Raw genomic sequence first — 20,603 nt, 5'->3', positions numbered from 1 at the left:
AAAAAAAAAGAAGATGGAGCAGTGAGAACAAGGACGTGATTCTGATGGACTGATATGGGGCAGTTGTAGGTGACACCACAAACGACTGAGTCCTGGCAATGAGGTAAGACTTACCATTGGTATCTTTGCTACCTACCAGATCCTTTTAAGGCAAGGACCCTCAGGCCAAGAGGTGATGGGGTTGAATGCCTGAGATCATGAAACAGATGACCAATGGTTGAAGCCACTCCCTTTACTGTCAATACCAACAGCAAGCATTTACTGAGCACTTAATATGTGCCAGACTCTTACCTAAGCACATTATAACATGTTAACTCATTTGATCCTTATAATAGCCCTATTAGAATTATCTGCCACGTAATAAGTGAAGAAATTGAGGCAGTAAGAGGTTGAGAACCTTACTAGTTATTTATTAAGCCCCTGAAAGGCCAATCTTACCCTATCTTTCCCCTCAAATACATAGGTCTCTTTCTGATTCAAGAGTCTGATGTTAAGAGTGTTTAAATCAGTTAGTCTGCAATGAAATAGCTGCCTTTAGTTCCTCTAGCTACCTCATGTACACTGCAACACACTATATAATGTTGGATCAAAGAGTCTAACTCAGTGGTTCTCAACAAGGAATGATTTTGCACTCATCTGCTTCCCTTCCTGGCGATATAAGACAATGCTGAAGACATTTTTGGTTATCATAACTTTGGGAGGAGGCGCTACTGGCATCTAGTGGGTAGAGGCTAGGGATGCTGCTAAATATCCCTTGGTATACAGGACAGCCCCCTACAAGGAAGACTTATCCAGCCCAAAATGTCAATAGTGCAGAAGCTGAGAAACCCTGGAACTAAATTGATTGGTGTTACCTAGACACAACTATGGAAATCAGCTCTTCACTGACTGGGCAAAATTAAAATGCCCATTAGCATTTCTTCTCTCTTTATTTCCATCAAGGACCCTCATGAATTCCCTGGTTATTGGGATCTCGAAGTGAGCCATCTGAACACCATAGACTTGGCAACATCTCTACTACAAACTCATTATCAGTGGTAGTGAATGCTAATGGTGCCTGGCCCAGAAGTCAAGCTTCCATGAATGTTGGAGAATCACCTTTTGTAAAAAGGAGCAGCATCCACCTCATACCACCTCCACAAACCTCAGCCAATAACTAACATGGGGACCCTTGGTTTAAAGGTGACCCAGCTCTGTGATGCATTCTCTGCTGCAGAGCTTCCCTGTTGAATCAAAGAACACATTTTTGGCTTAGGTTTTCTCAAAGGGCACTGTCCTGCTCCCGGAGAGAAGGCAGGCAAATAACCTGGGGGCAGACAGTGTGGAAATAGTGATCTGAAAAATGCCTGCGGCACACAGTGGGGAGATTATTTGCTATTCTAGAGGCAGCATTCCGGGAGACATCTCTCTAGGAACAAAGGAACTGGCTGGTGCCATTTCTGTCCCCCACCCCTCAGCATAAACACAGAACCACCTGAGGGAAGCAGCTCAGCCCAGACACTGGCTGCCTAACTTGCTTACACCAACCTCCCCCAACACATACACACACACACGCCTCCCTACCCACCCCTATGCTGCTGTGGATCAGTCAAGCTTGCATCAGTCCCAGCATGGTGGGCCCCTTTCTCCAGAAGACCAGCACAAACTCCTGCTTACACCATGTCTCTTGACCAGGTAGTTCTGCAGGGCCTCAGTTCTGGTGGAGTCTGTGTCAGGTCTCATTTCACAAGCAGACAAGAGCACACCTAGTTAAAACTCACCACATTCAGGCCAGGAACCAAACATTGCCTGCTGCCGGCAAAGAGTCTCTGCAGATGACTGGCATGAAGGATAGAACAGTCAAAACACAACAGCAGAGCACACACAGCACACACCAGAGACACTCCCTAAAGTGCCAGGCTCTGGGCACTCCATGACCTCGTCTTCATAAGGCCATTACTTTTAGGAGCAGGAAACATAATTGGCTTTTCTAATACAGAGAAGAAGGCAGAGACTTAGACAAAATGCCAAGATGGAGGAGTTTATCTCAAAAGAAAGAACAAGAGTGGCACCTGGGTGGCTCAGTCAATTAAGTGTCTACCTTTGGCTCAGGTCGTAATCCCAGGGTCCTGGGATCAAGCCCCACATTGGGCTCCCTGCTCCACAGGGAGTCTGCTTCTTCCTCTCCCTGCCTCTCTCTCTCTATCTCCCTGTCAAATAAATAAAATCTTAAAAAAAAAAATCTTAAAAATCTTAAAAAATCTTAAAAAAAAAAAGAAGAAAGAACAAGATAAGGCCACAGCCAGAGATCTAAGTGAAACATATAAGAAACATGACTAATGGAGAATTTAAAGTAACAATCATAAGGATACTCACTGGGCTTGAGAAAAGAAGACATGATTGAAACCCTTAAAACAGAGATAAAAGACTCCAGAGATGAAGAATACAATAAGCAAGATTGGAAACAGGCTCAATGCAATGAACAGCAGGCTGGAAGAAGTGGAGAAATTGATTAGTGAGGGACCTAGAAGACAAAATAATGGAAAACAATGAAGTTGAACAAAAGAGTAAAAGAAGAATTAAGCAACACGAGGACAGACTTAAGGAAATCAGTGACTCCATCAAACATAATAACATTCATATTACAGGAGTCTCAGAAAGAGTAAAAGGGGCAGAAAATTTATTTCAAAAAATAATGGCAGAATACTTCCCTAATCTGGGGAAGGAAACAGACATCCAGATTCAGAGGCAGAGAACTCCCAACAAAATCAACAAAAGAAGGCCAACACCAAGACATACTGTAATTAAATTTGGAAAATATAGTGATAAAGAAAAAATCTTAAAAGCAGCAAGACCAAAGAAGTCCTTAACTTACAAGGGGAAATCTATAAGGCTAGCTGAAGATTTCTCACCAGAAACTTGGCAAGCCAGAAGAGAGTGGCATGATATGTTCAAAGCACTGAGTGGGAAAAATCTGCAGCCAAGAATACTCTATCCAGCAAGGCTATCATTCAGAATAGGAGGACAGATAGAGTTTCCCAGACAAACAAAACCTAAAAAAGTTTGTGACCACTAAACCAGCTCTACAAGAAATATTAGAAGGGACTCTGAGTGTAAAGGAGAGACCAAAAGTGACAGGATCAGAAAAAATGTCCAGAAACAACCAAAAAACAAGTAATAAAATAGGAATAAATACATATCTATCAATAATTACTTTGAATGTAAATGGACTAAATGCTCCAATCAAAAGACACAGGGTGTCAAAATGGACTAAAAAAAAAAAAAAAAGCAAGACCCATGTATATGCTGCTTATAAGAAACTCATTTTAGACCTAAAGACACCTGCAACTTGAAAGTGAGGGTGTGGAGAAACATTTATCGCACAAATGGATGTCAAAAGAAAGAGTAGCAATATACATATCAGACAAAATAGACTTTTTTATTCTTGTATTGTTTTTATCCTGCTTTGGTATTAGGGTAGTACTGGCTTCATGGAATGATTTTGAATGTGTTACCTCTATTCCATTATTTGTAAGATTTGATAAAAATTGTCATAAATTTTTTTTTAAATGTTTGGTAGAATTCACCAATGAAATCATGTGGTCTTGGGCTTTCCTGTTCTGGGAGATTTTTGGTTCCTAATTCAACTTTCATTCTTGTTATTGGTCTAGGAAGATTTCTTATTTCTTGGATTCAAGATTCATGATTCAATCATGGTAACTTGTGCATTTTTAAGAATTATCTTTTTTTTTTTGTAAGTCATCTGATTTGTTAGTATATAATTGTTTATAGTAATCTGTTATCACACTATGTATTTTCTGTGGTTATCTGTTGTATTGTTTCCTCTTCCATTTCTCATTTTGTTTTTTGAGACTTTTTTTTTCTTAGTTAATGTAGTTGCCAATTTTTTTGGGGGGAGGGACTGGCTATTACTTTCAATGTTATGTTATTGCTTATTCTGGTCTTTATTTTATTTCTGATTTTTCTCTGTTATTTCTCTACTAAATTTCAGCTAAGTTTCTTCTTTTTCTAGTTCCTTGTGGTGTTATGTTTATTTGAACTTTTCTTAATACAAGCATGATAGCATAAATTTTACTCTAACATCTGCTTTTGCTGTATCCCAGAGGTTTTGGAATAGTTTTCTTTTTCTTTTGTTTTGAGACATAGTTTGATTTGCCATTTGATTTTTTATCTGACCCCTGGCTTGTGCAGTAGTGTGTTAATATTTACATATTAAATATTTAATATTTACAGTGTAGATTTTCCAGTTTTGTTTATTGTTGATCTTTTGTATTATTGTGGCTGAAAAACATACTTGGTAAGATTTCAGTCTTCTTAAATTTGTAGTACTTGTTATGTCTCTTTTTATGTGATTTAACCAGGGGATTCTTCTGTGTGTACTTGAAGAAAATCTGTACTCTATTTTTATTGGATGGAATGTTTTACATATATATTTTAGAACCATGTATTCTGAAGTATGCTTCAAGTAAAAAATATTCTTGTTGAAAAAAAATAATAACTGTAATTGAGGGTACTCATTTAAAATAAAGCTTATCAGAGGGGAGGTGGGTGGGGGGATGGGTGAAATAAGTGAAGGGGATTAAGAACTCACTTATCATGATGAGCACTGACTAATGATGTATAGAACTGTTGAATCACTATATTGTATACTTGACACTAACATAACACTGTCTGTCAACTAGAGTGGAATTAAAATAAAAAACTCAATGAAAAAGCCAATGGTAAGCCCTGAAAGACACTGCTATGGTCTGAATGTTTTATGTCCCCCCAAAATATGTTGAAATCCTAATCCCTAAAGTGATGATATTAAGAGGTGGGAGTATTTGGAAGGTTATTGGGTCAGAAAGGTGGAGGCTTCATGAATGGGATTAGAGCCTTATATATAAAAGAGATCCCAGAGAGCTAACTCACCCCTTCTGCCATGTGAAGATACAGTGAGAAGGCAATGGCTCTGAACGAGGAAGTGGGCCCTCAGCAGACACCAGATTTGTGGGTTGCTTGATTTTGGACTTCCCAGTCTCCAGAACTGTGAAAAATTTCTATTGTTTATAAACCATCTAGTCTGTGGTATTTTGTTATAGCAGCCTGAATGGACTAACACAGACCTTCAAGGAACCTCTAGGGCTTTGATGTTCAGAGAAAAATCTGTTTTATCTGCTCTTTGCTTATGATTATCCTTAAATTTCTTTTCCCTTTACCTCAACCTGAGACCCTTGGTAATACATATGTGTGACATATAAGGAAGTAGAGATTATTAAGTAAAGTAAATCTCTCTTTTAAGGCCAGAAAGCACTAGAGGACAGGAATTTGGATAGTTCAGTTTGTCCTGACACTCATTATCATGGTTTTAACTATGAAGGAAGGGAGGAGTCCCTGTTTCTCTTCTCCTCATATCTCAGAGCTTTGGATCCTGAGAGAGCATCTACAGCAACTAGCTGGATATGGTTGCAGAACATACACAGGGATGAAAAAGAGAAAGGGTAGTATGAGCAGGAAGCCTATGTAGGCAGAAAACATCTGGGTGAAATTAGTTTTAAATGGGGAAATCTTTGTGATTTTCCCTTGATTAGGGTAAAGCAAGACTAGGATGGGCAAACAAGTATAGTTTAGGTGTTTGTTTTTTAAAGCTCTGATCTATAACTTCATTCCCTGATGAATCCAAAACCAAATCCTCTGGAAGCAGATAAATATCTGAACCTTGACAATGCTAAACTTGTTAGCTAATGTATTCTGAGTTTTTCCAAGAGCATTACAGATAATGATGAATCTCATTAATGCATATACATTAGCAACATATGGTCAGTTGATGTTGCTATTCCTAATGGTTACATTTTAAGGCATTTGTAAACTATACAAAAAACTTTCTGAAGTTTGCCTTGAAAACTATTTTAAAAGTAAGTGTTAATAGCTGGGTCATAGGGTAGCTCTATATTTAATTTTTTGAGGCACCTCCACACTGTTTTCCAAAGTGGCTGTACCAACTTGCATTCCCACCAACAGTGTAAGAGGGTTCCTCTTTCTCCACAACCTCTCCAACATTTGTTGTTTCTTGCCTTGTCAATTTTTGCCATTCTAACCGGTATAAGGTGGTATCTCAATGTGGTTTTGATTTGAATTTCCCTGATGGCTAATGATGATGAACATTTTTTCATGTGTCTGTTAGCCATTTGTATGTCTTCTTCAGAGAAGTGTCTTTTCATATCTTCTGCCCACTTTTTGACTTGATTATTTGTTTTTTGGGTGTTGAGTTTGAGAAGTTCTTTATAGATCTTGGATACCAGCCCTTTATCTGTAGTGTCATTTGCAAATATCTTCTCCCATTCCGTGGGTTGCCTCTTTGTTTTGTTGACTGTTTCCTTTGCTGTGCAGAAGCTTTTTATCTTGATGAAGTCCCAAAAGTTCATTTTTGCTTTTGTTTCACTAGCTTTTGGAGATGTATCTTGAAAGAAGTTGCTGTGGCCAATGTCAAAGAGATTATTGCCTATGTTCTCCTCTAAGATTTTGATGCATTCCTGTCTCACATTGAGGTCTTTCATCCATTTTGAGTTTATCTTTGTGAATGGTGTTAGAGAATGGCCGAGTTTCATTCTTATGCATGTGGCTGTCCAATTTTCCCAGCACCATTTATTGAAGAGACTGTCTTTTTTCCATTGCATATTTTTTCCTGCTTTGTTGAAGATTATTTGACCATAGAGTTGAGGGTCCATATCTTGGCTCTCTATTCTGTTCCATTGGTCTATATGTCTGTTTTTGTGCCAGTACCATGCTGTCTTGGTGATCACTGCTTTGTAATATAGCTTGAAATCAGGCAACGTGATGCCCCCAACTTTGTTTTTCTTTTTCAACATTTCCTTGGCGATTTGGGGTCTTTTCTGATTGCACTCCTGGGTATTTACCCCAAAGACATATAGTGAAAAGAAGGGCCATATGCACCCCAATGTTCATAGCAGCAATGTCCACAATAGCCAAACTGTGGAAAGAGCCCAGATGCCCTTCAACAGATGCATGGATAAAGAAGATGTGGCCCATATATACAATGGAATATTACTCGCCATCAGAAAGGATGAATACCCAACTTTTACATCAACATGGATGGGACTGGAGGAAATTATGCTAAGTGAAAAAGTCAAGCAGAGAAAGTCAATTATGATTTCACTTATTTGTGGAACATAAGGAACAGCATGGAGGACATTAGGAGAAGGAAGGAAAAAATGAAGGGGGGGGAATTGGAGGGAGAGATGAACCATGAGAGACTATGGACTCTGAGGAACAAACAGAGCATTTTAGAGGGGAGGGGGTGGGGGGATGGGTTAGCCTGGTGATGGGTATTAAGGAGGGCACGTCCTGCATGGAGCACTGGGTGTTATACGAAAACAATGAATCGTGGATCACCACATCAAAAACTAATGATGTATTATATGGTGACTAACATAACATGATAAAATAAAATTTTTAAAAAAGTATTAATATACTTTATTTAGCTATTATAACTATAATGATGATAATAAAGATTTATTAAATGCTTAAAATATGACAGGTATAGAGCTAAGCACTTGATATGAATTCTCACCTATCATAATAACCATGAAATATATCTCATTAGTCTCATTTTGTAAATGAGCTAACTTCCCCAGAAGCACACAGCTTTTAATGGTGGAAAAAAATAAGCACTGAGACTGTCTAGCCCTAGACTCCTAATCACTCTATTAGCTATCTATGACTATATAACAGAGTACACCATGAATTTACAGGCTTACTACATACACTAGGGATTTCAGAGTTTCTGTAGGTCAGAACCCAGGCACAGCATAGCTGGCTTATCTGCTTTGGGGTCTCACCAGGTTCCAATACAACTCTTGGTTAGGGCTACAGTCTCATCAGAGGCTCAAGTGAGGAAATGGATCTGCTTTTAAATTACCCCCAGTTGTTGGCAGAATTTACCTCCTTGTGGTTGTAGGACTGAGGTCCCTGTTCTCTTGCTGGCTGTCAACTGGGGGAAACTCTTGACTCCTAGAGGCTTCCCCACCTTTCTTTGTACCTGGCCTCCTTCATAGACTGTCTTACAACATGGTAGCTTACTTCCTTAAAGCCAACAAACAAGAGTCTCCCTAATACAGTTGACTAAGATGGAGTCTTATATACCACAATATCACAGAAGTGACTTTCTACTACATTTGCCGTAGTTTATTGGTTAACAGCAAGTCACAAGTCCTGCCTGCATTCAAGGGGAGGAAATTATACAAAGGTGTGAAAACCATGAGGCAGGTCTCACTGACTTTAAGGTTCTTCGACCACAACCACTAGGCAAGTAACAAAATGGAATCATGCTTGCGCCAACTTTTCAATTTTTGCCAAATGTGCATATCATCTACAATATTTTAATTATTTAATATTTATTTATTTAATATTTACTTATTTAAAATAATTTAATTATTTTAATTTAAGGTAAAGTAAAATAAAAAAACAAAGATTTATACTGTACTATGTATTTGCTTATATGGTCTCACTTAATCGTTGCACAATTCATGGTAAGCAATATCATCTTCCTTATTAAAAATACGGAAACTGAGATCCAGAAATGTTTGGTAAGCCACTCAAGATGACACAGCTGGTAAGTAGTTGTAACAAGATTCAAATCCATGGCTCCTGGCAGTCAAAGTGCACAAGAACTACAGTCTAGACAGCACCCAACTTCATTAGGAATCCCAACTTTCCTCATTCCTTTTCCTAACTCTACCTGTCTCCTCAGCCTTTCTCCTGACCTCCTCAACTCTGAGATCCATCTTCAAATACCAGAAATCAACACAATATAAGAAAGAAGAGAAAGTATGCTCAGGTTTTGATCCTAGCTTTATCTCTTGTTGGCCTTGTCCCCTGGGGCAAATTATTGCTTTGCTTCAATTGTCTCATCTATAAAATGGGGAGGGATGATAATAGTAGGTGCTTAATAAATATGAGTTAAAATTTTAATACTATTTTTGTCATAATCTCAAAGGAAAACGTCCAAGATAACTAACTTTGAGTGTTGTGTATGTGTTTATTGCAGTTAGGTTTTCAATCCTTCCAGAAATAAGTGAAAATAGAAAAAATTTTGACAGAATGCATTATTTTGCATTTTTGTGTGTGTGCACACGTTTTTAAAGCTTACTATAATTAATCACATTTAGGAGCAATGATGTTGAGTAGGACTGAGTGGATGGGATCTTGAGCCCAAAGCCAAGAGTTGGCCTTAGCTAGGAGCATGGTCAGGATACCCTTAGCACGAGAAGGAAGGTTGCATTTGTGGGCACAGATGCAGGCAAGTGGGTCCCTGCAATGGGAGGAACTTATGGTCATTCTTTTCTTACTGCTTCAAGGACATTACTCCGTAAATTCTTCCTTCGCTCTTCTACGACATCAATTTTGCAAAGTAAGTGATTTTTATTAACATGAAAATATGCAGTTATTTCTCCCATCTTAAATAGAAAGAACTCTTTCTTGACCCAACTTCTTACTCCAGTTATCACCCCATTTCTCTCTTTTGAAAGAGCTACTTATAACTGCTCTCTCCAATTTTCTCCTCCCATTCTTTCTTGAATATACCTCGGTCATGCTTTCACTTTCACCTCCCCACAGAAACTTCCCTTGCCCAGCTCACTAAACTCATTCACACTGTTAAATTCAATAGCTAACTTTGGTCCTGATCTTACTTGCTCTCTCAGCAGCATTTGACACAATCGCTCCCTCCTGAAACACTCTCCTCCAGGCACTACCACCTCTGAGTTCCTTCTGGCTCCTTTCTGCTGACTCCTTTATCCTCCAAATTCACAACACAGGTATGTCCCACAGTTCAATACTTGGATCTCTTTTCCATTTGTAGTCATTCCATTGGTGAGCTCATCCCAGTGTATCTCTCCCAGTCAGAGCTCTCCTGTATTCCAGACTCTTCTGTCCTACTTAGCATCTCCAACACTGGGACACACCAAGCTTAACCTGTCTATAAGAGGACCCACTCTTCTCCGCATCCCTGTAAATGGCAACTCCTTTCTTCCAACTCCTTAAATGAATAGCATAAACAGATAAACAGCCTGTGACCCTTCTCTCTTACATCACTCTCTCAAAGTGTCTGAAATTCCCATAAGGTCTACTTTCTACTCTTCTCAACATTTCTGCTGTGTGCTTGACCAACCCACCATCCTCTCTTTCCAGGATTCTCACAACAAATCTCCTAATGAATCTCCCTGCTTCTGCCCTTGCCATGACTCCCCTTTCCATAGTCCAAAATCAGCAGGCAACCCGCGTGACCCTAATAAAACAGAAACCAGATCTGGTCATGCCTCTGCTCAGAACTGTCCAAGGATGTCCTTGTCACTCAGAAAAGCTAAAGTTTCCCAGTGACCACTAAGGCCTGATGTCCTCTGTCTTCCATTGTCTCTCTGGAGTAATTTCTCACTATTTTCCACCTTGCACAGTGACTACTGTCATACTGGCCTCCTCACTGTTCCATGAACACACTAGGGAAGCTTCTGCCTCAGTGCCTTTGAACTTACTGTTCCCTTTTCATGGAAGAGAGGCCTACCCTTGCCAACTTCTATAAAATTACAAATCCCTTCCAACACTTCCTGCTTTACTTTCTTCCCCATAATGTTTACTGATATTTTATATACATTTACTTTTTAATTTTGTGCTTAAGTTCCAACAGAAAAGGGCTTTCTGTCTGTTTTATTTACTGCTGAGTTCCTAAGTACTTGAAGCAGTGCCTGGCATAGAGGGAGTGTGCGTGTTTGACGAATGAATTAACTATCATCAAAATGGTATGATTTATCTAATTATAGTTATTTGTGTGGGTCTAAAGAGAAAGAGCACTTCATTAATACACTACTACTCACACATTCCAAGCAATTCAAAAGTCATCTACAATTTGATTATTTATATGAAGGAAAAGATAAACTTCTTATTGATGATAATCATTTCAAAATAGGTACCAAAACGCCAATGATGAACATAAAATTATTTTAAATTTTTCATTTTAGAAAAAAAAATCTGAAATGGAAAATGTAAGTAAATATGAGTTTACCTTTAAAATGGGGGATTTCCTTAAATAGACACTAAGAAGCAGATCATTTGGACTTAATGATACTTCACTTGGGAATTTTGCTGTGGACTGCTTTCTCTGGGCTAATATGAAAGATGAGTTACAGAATGTTAAAGACCCAGGGTGCCACAAGCACTTAGCTGCTGACTAATCAGGCAGGGGTAAAGTTTTTTTTTAGAGAAGATTAAATTTGACTATGTCTTCACTTTTATCATGAATTAGATTCTCCTAGTTGTTTCTTGAAATTCAGTGTTAAAAGAGAAAACCATTCTCTTACTGTCAAAATGTTCAACTACAGAGCCTGTCTTTACCCATTTGAAGGCAAAACCTCTAAGTCTGTGAAACATGTTTTCCATTAATTGTTGGGCATCAGGACACACAGCTAATGAAGAAAAAAACACTAATCATACAATGTATTTAGTGTTAATCATTTTCTATATATATGGATTCATAGTAGGCTTTCTGGGTTTTCTTTTTTGTTTTCCACCTTGAACTAAGTTCTTTGTTTTCTGTGTAAAAGAGTGAAGTAACTTCTGGAAGCTGAAATAGCTATTGATATTATGGTCTCTTGGCTGTAGATGTTTATAAAACACTTGATTTAAATAAGAGTGCTTTTGATGGCTTCTAAATCTAATAACACAATGTAGATACAAGTTTATTGTTCAACTAAGGGACATTCTATTTTAATTATTAGTGACAGGGAAAAAATTAATTTATCTATAATTGCCTGCTACCTTTCAGGCAGAGAGGAACCTCAAAGACTCTCCTTGCTGAGCCTGCTGTGGCCATGAGAACACAGAGCAGAGCTCAGAGGCTGAATTAGGGCCAATTATGCCATGTATGCAAAAGACGAGCTGGGCAGTGGGAAAGGCTGCTTAGAACGAAGGTTCCAGAAAGAGGAAAATCTAGCTGTTGGTAGTGGATAGAGAATTGTGGGGAAAAAGGAGAAATAGGAATGCTGCCGTCCAGAGAAGTCTTGGAGGGAAAAGGAAGAAGAAATGCTTAGATAAGTTTTTATAAAGTTTTCTATATGGTGACATCACCCTTTTTCGAATTGCTATTTTTTCTAATATACATTAAACAAATACCTAGCTATTAAAATTTCAAGAAGTCACAACCAAACAAAATTATCTTGTATACAATCAAAATCATACAGCAATCATCCAGCACACCATGGTCAGCAAAACTGGGTAACAAAAGGCAGAACAATTCTCTGCTGCCTGCTTTAATTCCAGTAGATGAATACTGTAGCACAGACGATATTTTAAGAGACACATAGAAGATCTGCAATCTCTGTAGTATTGGGTGTTATTCAGAAAAGTATTGAACTTTTTGAGTTTTAACTAATAAGTCATAAAATGGCATTATAATGATCTAGGCAGAAGTAACCCCAGGAATGGAGAACATAGTTACGAAGCTTAAAATAGAAATCTCTCAGTAATTGAACAAAGCTACATAGTTTTGATGGGAATTAAGACTCTGACAGAGTCAGAATGGATCAGAAGAAGGACTTTCATTATTAAGGATCAGGTGGCAATTCACATTGCTTTATATAAAAATTCTGAATAAGGAATAAGAATAAAAGGTGAAGGAATGATTTTTAAGGATAAAAATATTAGGGGCGCCTGGGTGGCTCAGTCAGTTAAGCGTCTGCCTTCGGCTCAGGTCATGATCCCAAGGTACCGGGATTGAGGCCCATGTCGGGATCTCTGCTCAGCAGGAAGCCTGCTTTTCCCTCTCCCTCTGCCTGCTGCTCTGCCTGCTTCTGCTCTGTCAAAGAAATAAATAAAATCTTAAAAAAAAATAAAAATATTAATGCACTACCAATGTTAAGAGTATACAGTTGTCTCCATAAACACTTAAAGAAGAAGATTTATCAAAGATACGTTCTATGGGTAGAACAAAGATTTCCTGGAACCCCACAAAAGTGGAAACAACATATTTAACTCTGTGTGTTGCTCCAAGGAAACCTCCAACTGAGACAGTCTTTGGAGAAACCCGGATTCAGTTTCCTGAGAAGGAGAACCTGTTGTGGCCACAATCATCTTGCCATTTTTTTTTTAAGATTTATTTATTGGAGAGAGAGAGCAAGAAAGAAAGAGTGAGAGAGGGTGTGCTCGCAGGAGGAGGGGCAGAGGGAGAGGGAGGGAAAGGGAAAGAAGCAGACTGTGCACCAAGCAAGGAGCCAGATGCCAGGCTTGATTTCAGGACCCTGAGATCACGACCTGAGCTGAAATCAAGAGTCAGATGCTCAACCGATGGAGCCACCCAGGCGCCCCTTGCCATTTTTCTAATTCTCTTTTTGGCGATGTTCCAGAAAAACACTGCTCTGTTTCATAAATGCTCAAGAGTTGAGGTCAGTCTAACAGATCTGGAAAAATCCCACATATCTAAAGTGTCTTAAGATCAGCATGCAATCTGTGTGTGCCATACAAAGAACGTGGATGTCTGATTTCAAAGATCTATCCCCTCAACCTTGAGAAGCAGAATCAGAAGCAAACATTTTTAACTGCCAATATGTTCTTCTCATTGACTATGAAAAGCTCCAGAGGCTTTGCAAAATGTTTAAGGAAAATGTAAGAAGAGTTATGTAATCTAGCTAACAGGGCCAAGTTCTATAAATGTTCATGGTATTTTGCGGTACACAATAATCTCATTGTGGGCCAGAGGTGTGGCTGGTCCTCTGGTACCTTCCTTAGTAATCTTTCCCTTAAAAATCCCTATACGGAGAAAGAAGAAGGGGAGAGAACAAAACACTGGTAAGGTAACCCTTGAGTTACTGAGCCTGATAAAAAGACACCTGAATGTCTCTTAAAATGTAATCATTTTCTATAGTCCAGCTGTTTTTGGCCAAATCAGCCAGACAGTCTCTCCTGGTATGTGAGGATGCCCAAGCTCATTATGTTTCCTGAAATGTAAAAGGAGGCTCCAGAGTGGGATGATTGCATTTTATCCAAAGTTTTCTTAAATCCATGTAATAGAACCCTCCATTCACACAGACAGAGAAACTGCAGACATAGGAATTCAGGTAAATCGTAACACTTTGAAACAACACTTAATTGAAATAAGAGTATTTTGATTTTCATGGAATCTTTTGGCATTATAATGCTCTCAAAGGCAAACTGTGCTTCGAAAAATTAATTATTGGAACATTCCCCAAACACTGCAGACTGGCAAATTCTGACCAAATGAAATGTTCTGTTAATATAACGAACATAACATAATGGCTTATTTTTAAATCGCCTCTCAATATGAATAGATGCATATTTGTGTTTCTTCTCACCCAAGCAAACTATTTACCTCTTTCTCCATTTGTAATCCTTCTGCTCTAATATTTCTTTCAAATACTTCTCTCTTTTCGGTCTGTGGGTTGGATTTTCTGTACACAAGAATATAGTCAATTCGACACTTTCCATCTCTGAAGTAAAGTCCATTTGACTTGTTTTTTTCCGGCACTGTCTGCACACAGAGAGAAAGAAACCAGTTTAAGACACTCATAAAAATGAGCCTGAGGTAATATTAAAGAATTAAAAGTAAATGAATTTTTCATTGTGTTTTACCAAAATTACATTTTTATTAATGAAAAATGTAAACAGTAGGGAAGAAAAAAACAAAAATTGGAAAAAGAATTGCGCAAAGTGGACAAAACTTAAGACACCTAACAATAATACCAAATGTTGGCAAGGATGTGGGACAACTGAGAAAGATCATATTCTAAAAGTGAGAGTGAGAACGGATATACTTACTCTGGAAAACACACTGGCATTATCTTGTAAAATTGAACATTTGGATAACATACAACCCATAACAAGAAAAATCCTTATTAAAGCAACTTGGAGACATGTATATGACTATCTATAGCAGCATTGCTCATAAGAGTAGAAAATAAAAAATGTGAATCAATTCAAATGTCCATGGACAGGCAAATAGGTAAATAAATTGTGGGACAGTCATACAGTGGAATAGCAGTAAAAATGAATGAACTACAGTTACATCTAATAGTAAGCATATATCTTAAAACAACATAGAAAAAAACAAGTCACAGAAGACTTCATACTACATGATTTTTAATAAAGCACAAAATAAAATGAATCTAGAAAGAAGTTTTTAAGGCTATGTATGTGCATGGTAAAGCTATTTTTAGAGCGAGAGAATAAAAAACAAAAATTCAGGAATATGGTAGAGGGATGGGATTAAAAGTAGCTTTGGTGGTTTTAGTATTATCCTAGTTCAACATTCCTCAAAAATTTTGCCCACGGTAAGAAAAAAACATTTTACTTTGTGATATCTGTGTGCATATGTAAACATACCAAGGATCTGAGACAAAAGTTTCACAAGACAATACTTACCCTTTCTACTTGCATACATGCTAATATTAATTTTCCATTCCACTAAAAATAATTGGAGTTAGTAACCCACAACTAGGTTGCCATGATAATTTGAAAAATATCATCTTAGTTCATCAGTTGGATGGTAGTTTAAGGTGTTCATTTTATTATTATGCTTCAAAACTTACATGTAAGTTATAAGTATTATTTTGTAGTGACTACATATATAAAAATTAAAGAACAAAATAGTAGGTATAATTTTCTTCTAGGCTCCATAGGCTTGTTATAATCATGCACAACACTGAAAGAGACTATCAAGTACAGGCCGGTTAGGCTCGAGCCAGGTTTCTCAGGCTGATAGATTTCAAAAACATGTCTATGAACCTAGGAAGTGGAAATGGGATTAGGGGGCTGGCTACCTTTTCTATAGGCCCAGTTTACATCAGTTTTCAAGTAGTGGTGTATGGGAGGCAAACATACCAGACCTCCAAGGTCATTGCTATAATGTACATTCTTGCATAAGTGCTATGCATGCCAGCTCATCCAAAAGGGAAAATATTAGCCAGAAGGGATGGAAATGTCACATCCCATGCCTTGGTGTAGACATTCTCAATAGATGATCAATCCTCACTGATTATTTTTTTTGGTTTTTGCTTTAAGAGGTACTCAGAAGCCTACCCAAACAAACACTTTCTTAACAATTATTGGCCAAGCAAATAATAATAATCTAAATCTGTAGATTTAGCACATCAGCATCTGCCTGCAAAAACAAGGTCTCAGCCACGGCATCATGAGGGGGGTTAGCAAAGCCTTAACCCTCCTGAGACTGTTTCCTTATCTGTAAGTTAAGGAGATAAGACTAGGTGCTCTTTGAGGTCCCTTTTGAGATATCTCCTTTATGTCACGTCATAGTACTCAAGGTAACTGTGTGAAGAGATGACAAAGGAATGAGGTTTAAAAAAAAAAAAAACATGGACAATAGCATATGGTGTTGGTAGAAAGAGGTCTGGGAAGCTTGGTAGAAGTAAACAATTTTTCCTGTTCAAAGGCGTCATCCTGTCAATGGTTAACTGGCTCTGGAATAATAAGAACAAGAGGACTATGCAATAAAAGACTCTTATTTTGTGTTCCTATTACCTATACCTAATGCATATACAAAGAAGGTATTAAACTCCACTGAGACAAAATCTAAGCAAGAGTGAATGCCCCTAACAAAAGACTTTTCTTCCAAAACGACATATGAACAGATGGATCTATTTACACTTGCAATGAGTTTCCAGATTACAGAGGCAAACAGAAACTACTGAAAGCTGGTCCATTTTGTGTGACTGTTCTATGTGCTGGGGGATTTACACAAGGAAGCCCATGCTTGTAAAGCTTTCTTTCTACTAGTGACACTCAGAATGTAGACTATCATAAAATGACAAGTGGTTTTATCTCCCTTTATATGAACGAAATGTCTCTAGGTATAAGAAGGGAAATACATCACTTAGTGAAAGTTTGTTTTAAACATAGGTAGATTCAGGATCCCTGAAATGTGCTAGACCTATGGAGGAAATCAAAAGAATATAAGACCTGCCCCTTGTTTTCTGGAAACCTACAGTTCAATGAAATGATGACTTTAAACAATCCACTGGAATATGCTTCACAGGTTTCCACCTGGATGAAATATTGTACTTGTGAGAAATCATACACTTACCTCTCCTCCTGCTTCCAATCTGCTAGCATCATCTGAAGTACTGGTCAGGTTTCCAGGGTGAAGCAGAGAATCGTCATCTTTGCAAGGGCTGTTGACAGCTTCTAATTCATCAAAAAGAATATTGACATCCTTGGCCACTAAACAAAATAAATACATTACAAGTGGGGTTAAGAATTTGGGATCTTAAAAGAAATACCAAAATAGAAGACACCTCTCTTTGGCTTCATATTTGTTCATTGTTTCAATAACACCTTGAATGATAGGTATATTATTTCCTAAAAGAAAAAGATGTCAGATATAAAATATGTTTGATTAAAGAGTGTCTTGATTAGGCAAGATCAAGGACAATGTGAAGCAAAGTAAAGTACCTCCATAATATAAATAAAATTTGCCTTCAATGACAAGAGGAGGTGTTATGTTTGTTTAGTTTTCTTTCACATACTTGTTTAGCATAAAGTACTTTCACTTATTACTTCTAAGAACTCATTCTCTGTGTTGGACATAACCTTTGTTATTTTATCTCATTTTATTTTTCATGAAAGTGCTATATAACTTGCTAAGTGAACCCATATTATGTGCCAACTGCAAGGTTCAGTAAGATCTATAATTTTATTCCTTTGTTACTTCCCAAGGTCTAATAACGAAAACCTCATGCAGTAATAAAGCATGCAGTTAGGTTTTCTGCATTTCTTCTTTCTCTAATCATGAATTGAAATCATGAAGTTACCCATTCAGGGGCTTTCCCAAGAGACTGTTGATGCCAATACATAAAGCACTATATATCAGATTTCCAAATAAAGACTATAACGGTCAAATGCATAACGCCTTGAAGTGGACCAGAAATGACAGTTCAGCAGTAGTTAGTGCCAGGTACAGGACCCTTCCTTAGCAACTGCAATGACAGACCAACATTGCAATCACTCAGGGTTTTTAACCCACCACAAGCTGTGGCGCAGAATGATTTGTAGGCAATACAGTACTGTTCACATAGCACATACAAGAGTATTCATCCTTTCATTCAAAAAATTTTTAGAGAGGTGCACACTATGTTTTGCACAGAGTTGAGTGATAGCCATACCCTGATAAATAAAAGTGACTTGTCTTCCTGCCCTTGTGGTAGTAAGTAAACAAAACAAATAGTCGAAGAATGGTAAATTGCATTGAGTGCTATAAAGAAAAGAACACAGTATGGATATAGAAGGAATAGAGATCATCTACTCAGATGGTGTGACCAGGTTCTAAAGCAGCTCATTTAACATCTAAGTTTTTCTTCTGTAAAATAAAATCGGCATGGCAATAAAATTAACATTTACTGCTTAGTATGATAGGCTGAATCATGGCCCCCAAAAGTGATCGAATTCCTGGAACACATGAATATGTTACCTTCTATGGCAAAAGGGACTCTATAGATGTGATTAATTCAAGGATCTTAAAATGGGAGATTATGTTGGATTATATGTGTGGGCCCAATGGAATTACAAGGGAGGCAAGAGGGTCAGAATCAGAGAGACAGATTGGAAAATGCTAAGACGTTGGCTTTGAAAATGGAGGACAGAGCCATGAGTCAAGGAATGCAGATGCCCAAGAATGTAGGGAAAGGCAAGAAAGCAGATTCTCCCCTAGGCCTGCAGAAGGAACACAGTCTTGCTGGCACCTCGATGACTTCTGACCTCCAGAACTGTAAGAAAATAAATTTGTGTTAAGTCCCTAAGTTTGTGGTAATCTGTGGCAGCAGCAAGAGTAAACTAATACACTTACTACAGGTGTTTAGACCTCGCAGCTCCAAAGAAAGAAACATCATGGTCTTTTCATACAACTGGGATTTAGGAGCACCTCTGCTGTGACAGGAACGCAAGGAAAGGAACAGTTTTGAAGGAGCACAGTTATGTCTAGTGTGGGAGATGTCAAGAGGAAAGACAACTTCTCTGACAACCCTACATAAAGAAACTCCCCCTCCTCCAATTATTCTCCATCCCTTCTCACTGCTCATTTCTTCACATCACTTATCACAAACTGTAATTATATTGTTTATTCATTTGTTTACTGTGTGATGGATATTTACCCTTTTAGAATATAAGTTCCACAAGGGACCTTGTCTGTCTTGACCAGAGGTCCTGGCACAGCCCTCAACACATATTTGTTTAATGACAGAACAATGATCTCAAGGTGGACACAGTCTAATGATGTCTGAGAGCCCCTTTTCTCCAATGTCTTATGGTTCTAGGACTTTGCACATACATTTTTCCTAAAACAATTCTTATTCACAAGCCAGGAGCTCCACAGTTGCAAGTAGATACTGATGAAATTTTTAAGTACATAGTGATTAAATTTCAAGTAGATATTGATTAGATTTGAACAACAGGATAAAAATATTTCAGCAAAGTAGATCTGCTTACAATTCTAAACTCCACCGATCAGCTATGTGAACTTGTGTTCCTATTACCTCACTGGTGAGGCAGGTATGGGAAACTTCTCTCAGGGTGGCTGAGAGGATTCAGTGAGATCATATACATGTTAGTCTGACCCACGGCAGATCTGCAAGAAATGTTGGTTTATCAATTTTAGACACTGGGGCCTTACGTCAGCACTTGAGCCTTAGCAACACAAAACAGAAAAGGTGAGGCATTTACAAGTTGGAATGGTCGTTATGAAGGGTAGACTTGGGGTAAGGTATGAAATAAAGAAGCTAAAGAGGACACTGAGATTCATGTCCAACTGACTGACTGGCACCCTGGGTTCAAACTCTTGAATATCCATTCATCCTTCCATGAGAATTGCCCCTTTGCTTTTGCTAAGGTAGAAAATTACCAGATCATCTTCTGCTGGTGTCACTTTCTGGTGTTGGTAGAATCAGTTCTATAAAGCCCTCTATATTCTGGGGTTCCCAACTAGGACTCTGTTGTCACCCTGGAGATATATGGCATTGTCTGGAGACATTTTTGATCGTCATGGCTAAGGAGAGGGGGGTAGTGCTAATATCTAGCAGGTAGAGGCCAGGGATACTGCTAAACATCCTACAATGTCAGAATAGCCCCCTACAAGAGTTATCTAGTGCAAAACGTCAATAGCGTTGAGGTTGAAAAATTCTGCTCTACATTAAAGGCGCAACTATTTGATTCTAGAGGAACCAGCTCACTTGAAAAAAGAAAGAGAAGTCTGTTTTCCCTCCTGCTGCCCATCAGTATTACTGTCCGAAGTTGTTATGGGGCTAATGTTACCTGAGTTCTCAAGGGAAATCAGTATGTGGTACAATCTGATTTTTAGAGAATTAAGTGTTATTAAGGCACTGTTATCACCTGCCAGCCTCTCAAGAGCCTTAGCAGAGATTAAAAATGCTGATCTGTATGGGGATTAACATAACAATAAAAAAATTTTTAAAAAATGCTGATCTGTCAAAAAATGCTCAGCTGAACACATGGTCAGAAGAAGACAGTAGAACATGTAGACAAATATACAGACAGAAGAAACATGTGCCCTTTACCAATACTCCCCCATTGTTACT

At 38.1% G+C, this 20,603-nt stretch overlaps 1 protein-coding gene across 3 annotated transcripts in view; it reads right to left on the bottom strand.

Moving 5' to 3' along the window:
* ANO4 (anoctamin 4) overlaps positions 1-20,603 on the bottom strand; it is a 350,573-nt gene that overhangs the window by 175,617 nt on the left and 154,353 nt on the right. For all 3 annotated transcript variants that reach the window (XM_032416461.1, XM_032416459.1, XM_032416460.1), the window contains 2 exons: positions 17,102-17,238; positions 14,375-14,533 (listed from right to left, as the gene is read on the bottom strand). In XM_032416461.1, coding sequence (XP_032272352.1) covers positions 14,375-14,533; positions 17,102-17,238 — 296 coding nt within the window. The remainder of the gene's footprint in view (positions 1-14,374; positions 14,534-17,101; positions 17,239-20,603) is intronic.

Source organism: Phoca vitulina, unplaced genomic scaffold, assembly GCF_004348235.1.
Source record: "Phoca vitulina isolate PV1807 unplaced genomic scaffold, GSC_HSeal_1.0 scaffold19, whole genome shotgun sequence".
In the NCBI taxonomy this organism is placed as follows: Eukaryota; Metazoa; Chordata; class Mammalia; order Carnivora; family Phocidae; genus Phoca; species Phoca vitulina.
The sequence above is the reverse complement of the archived record's forward strand: the minus strand, read 5'-3'. Positions and strand labels throughout refer to the sequence as shown.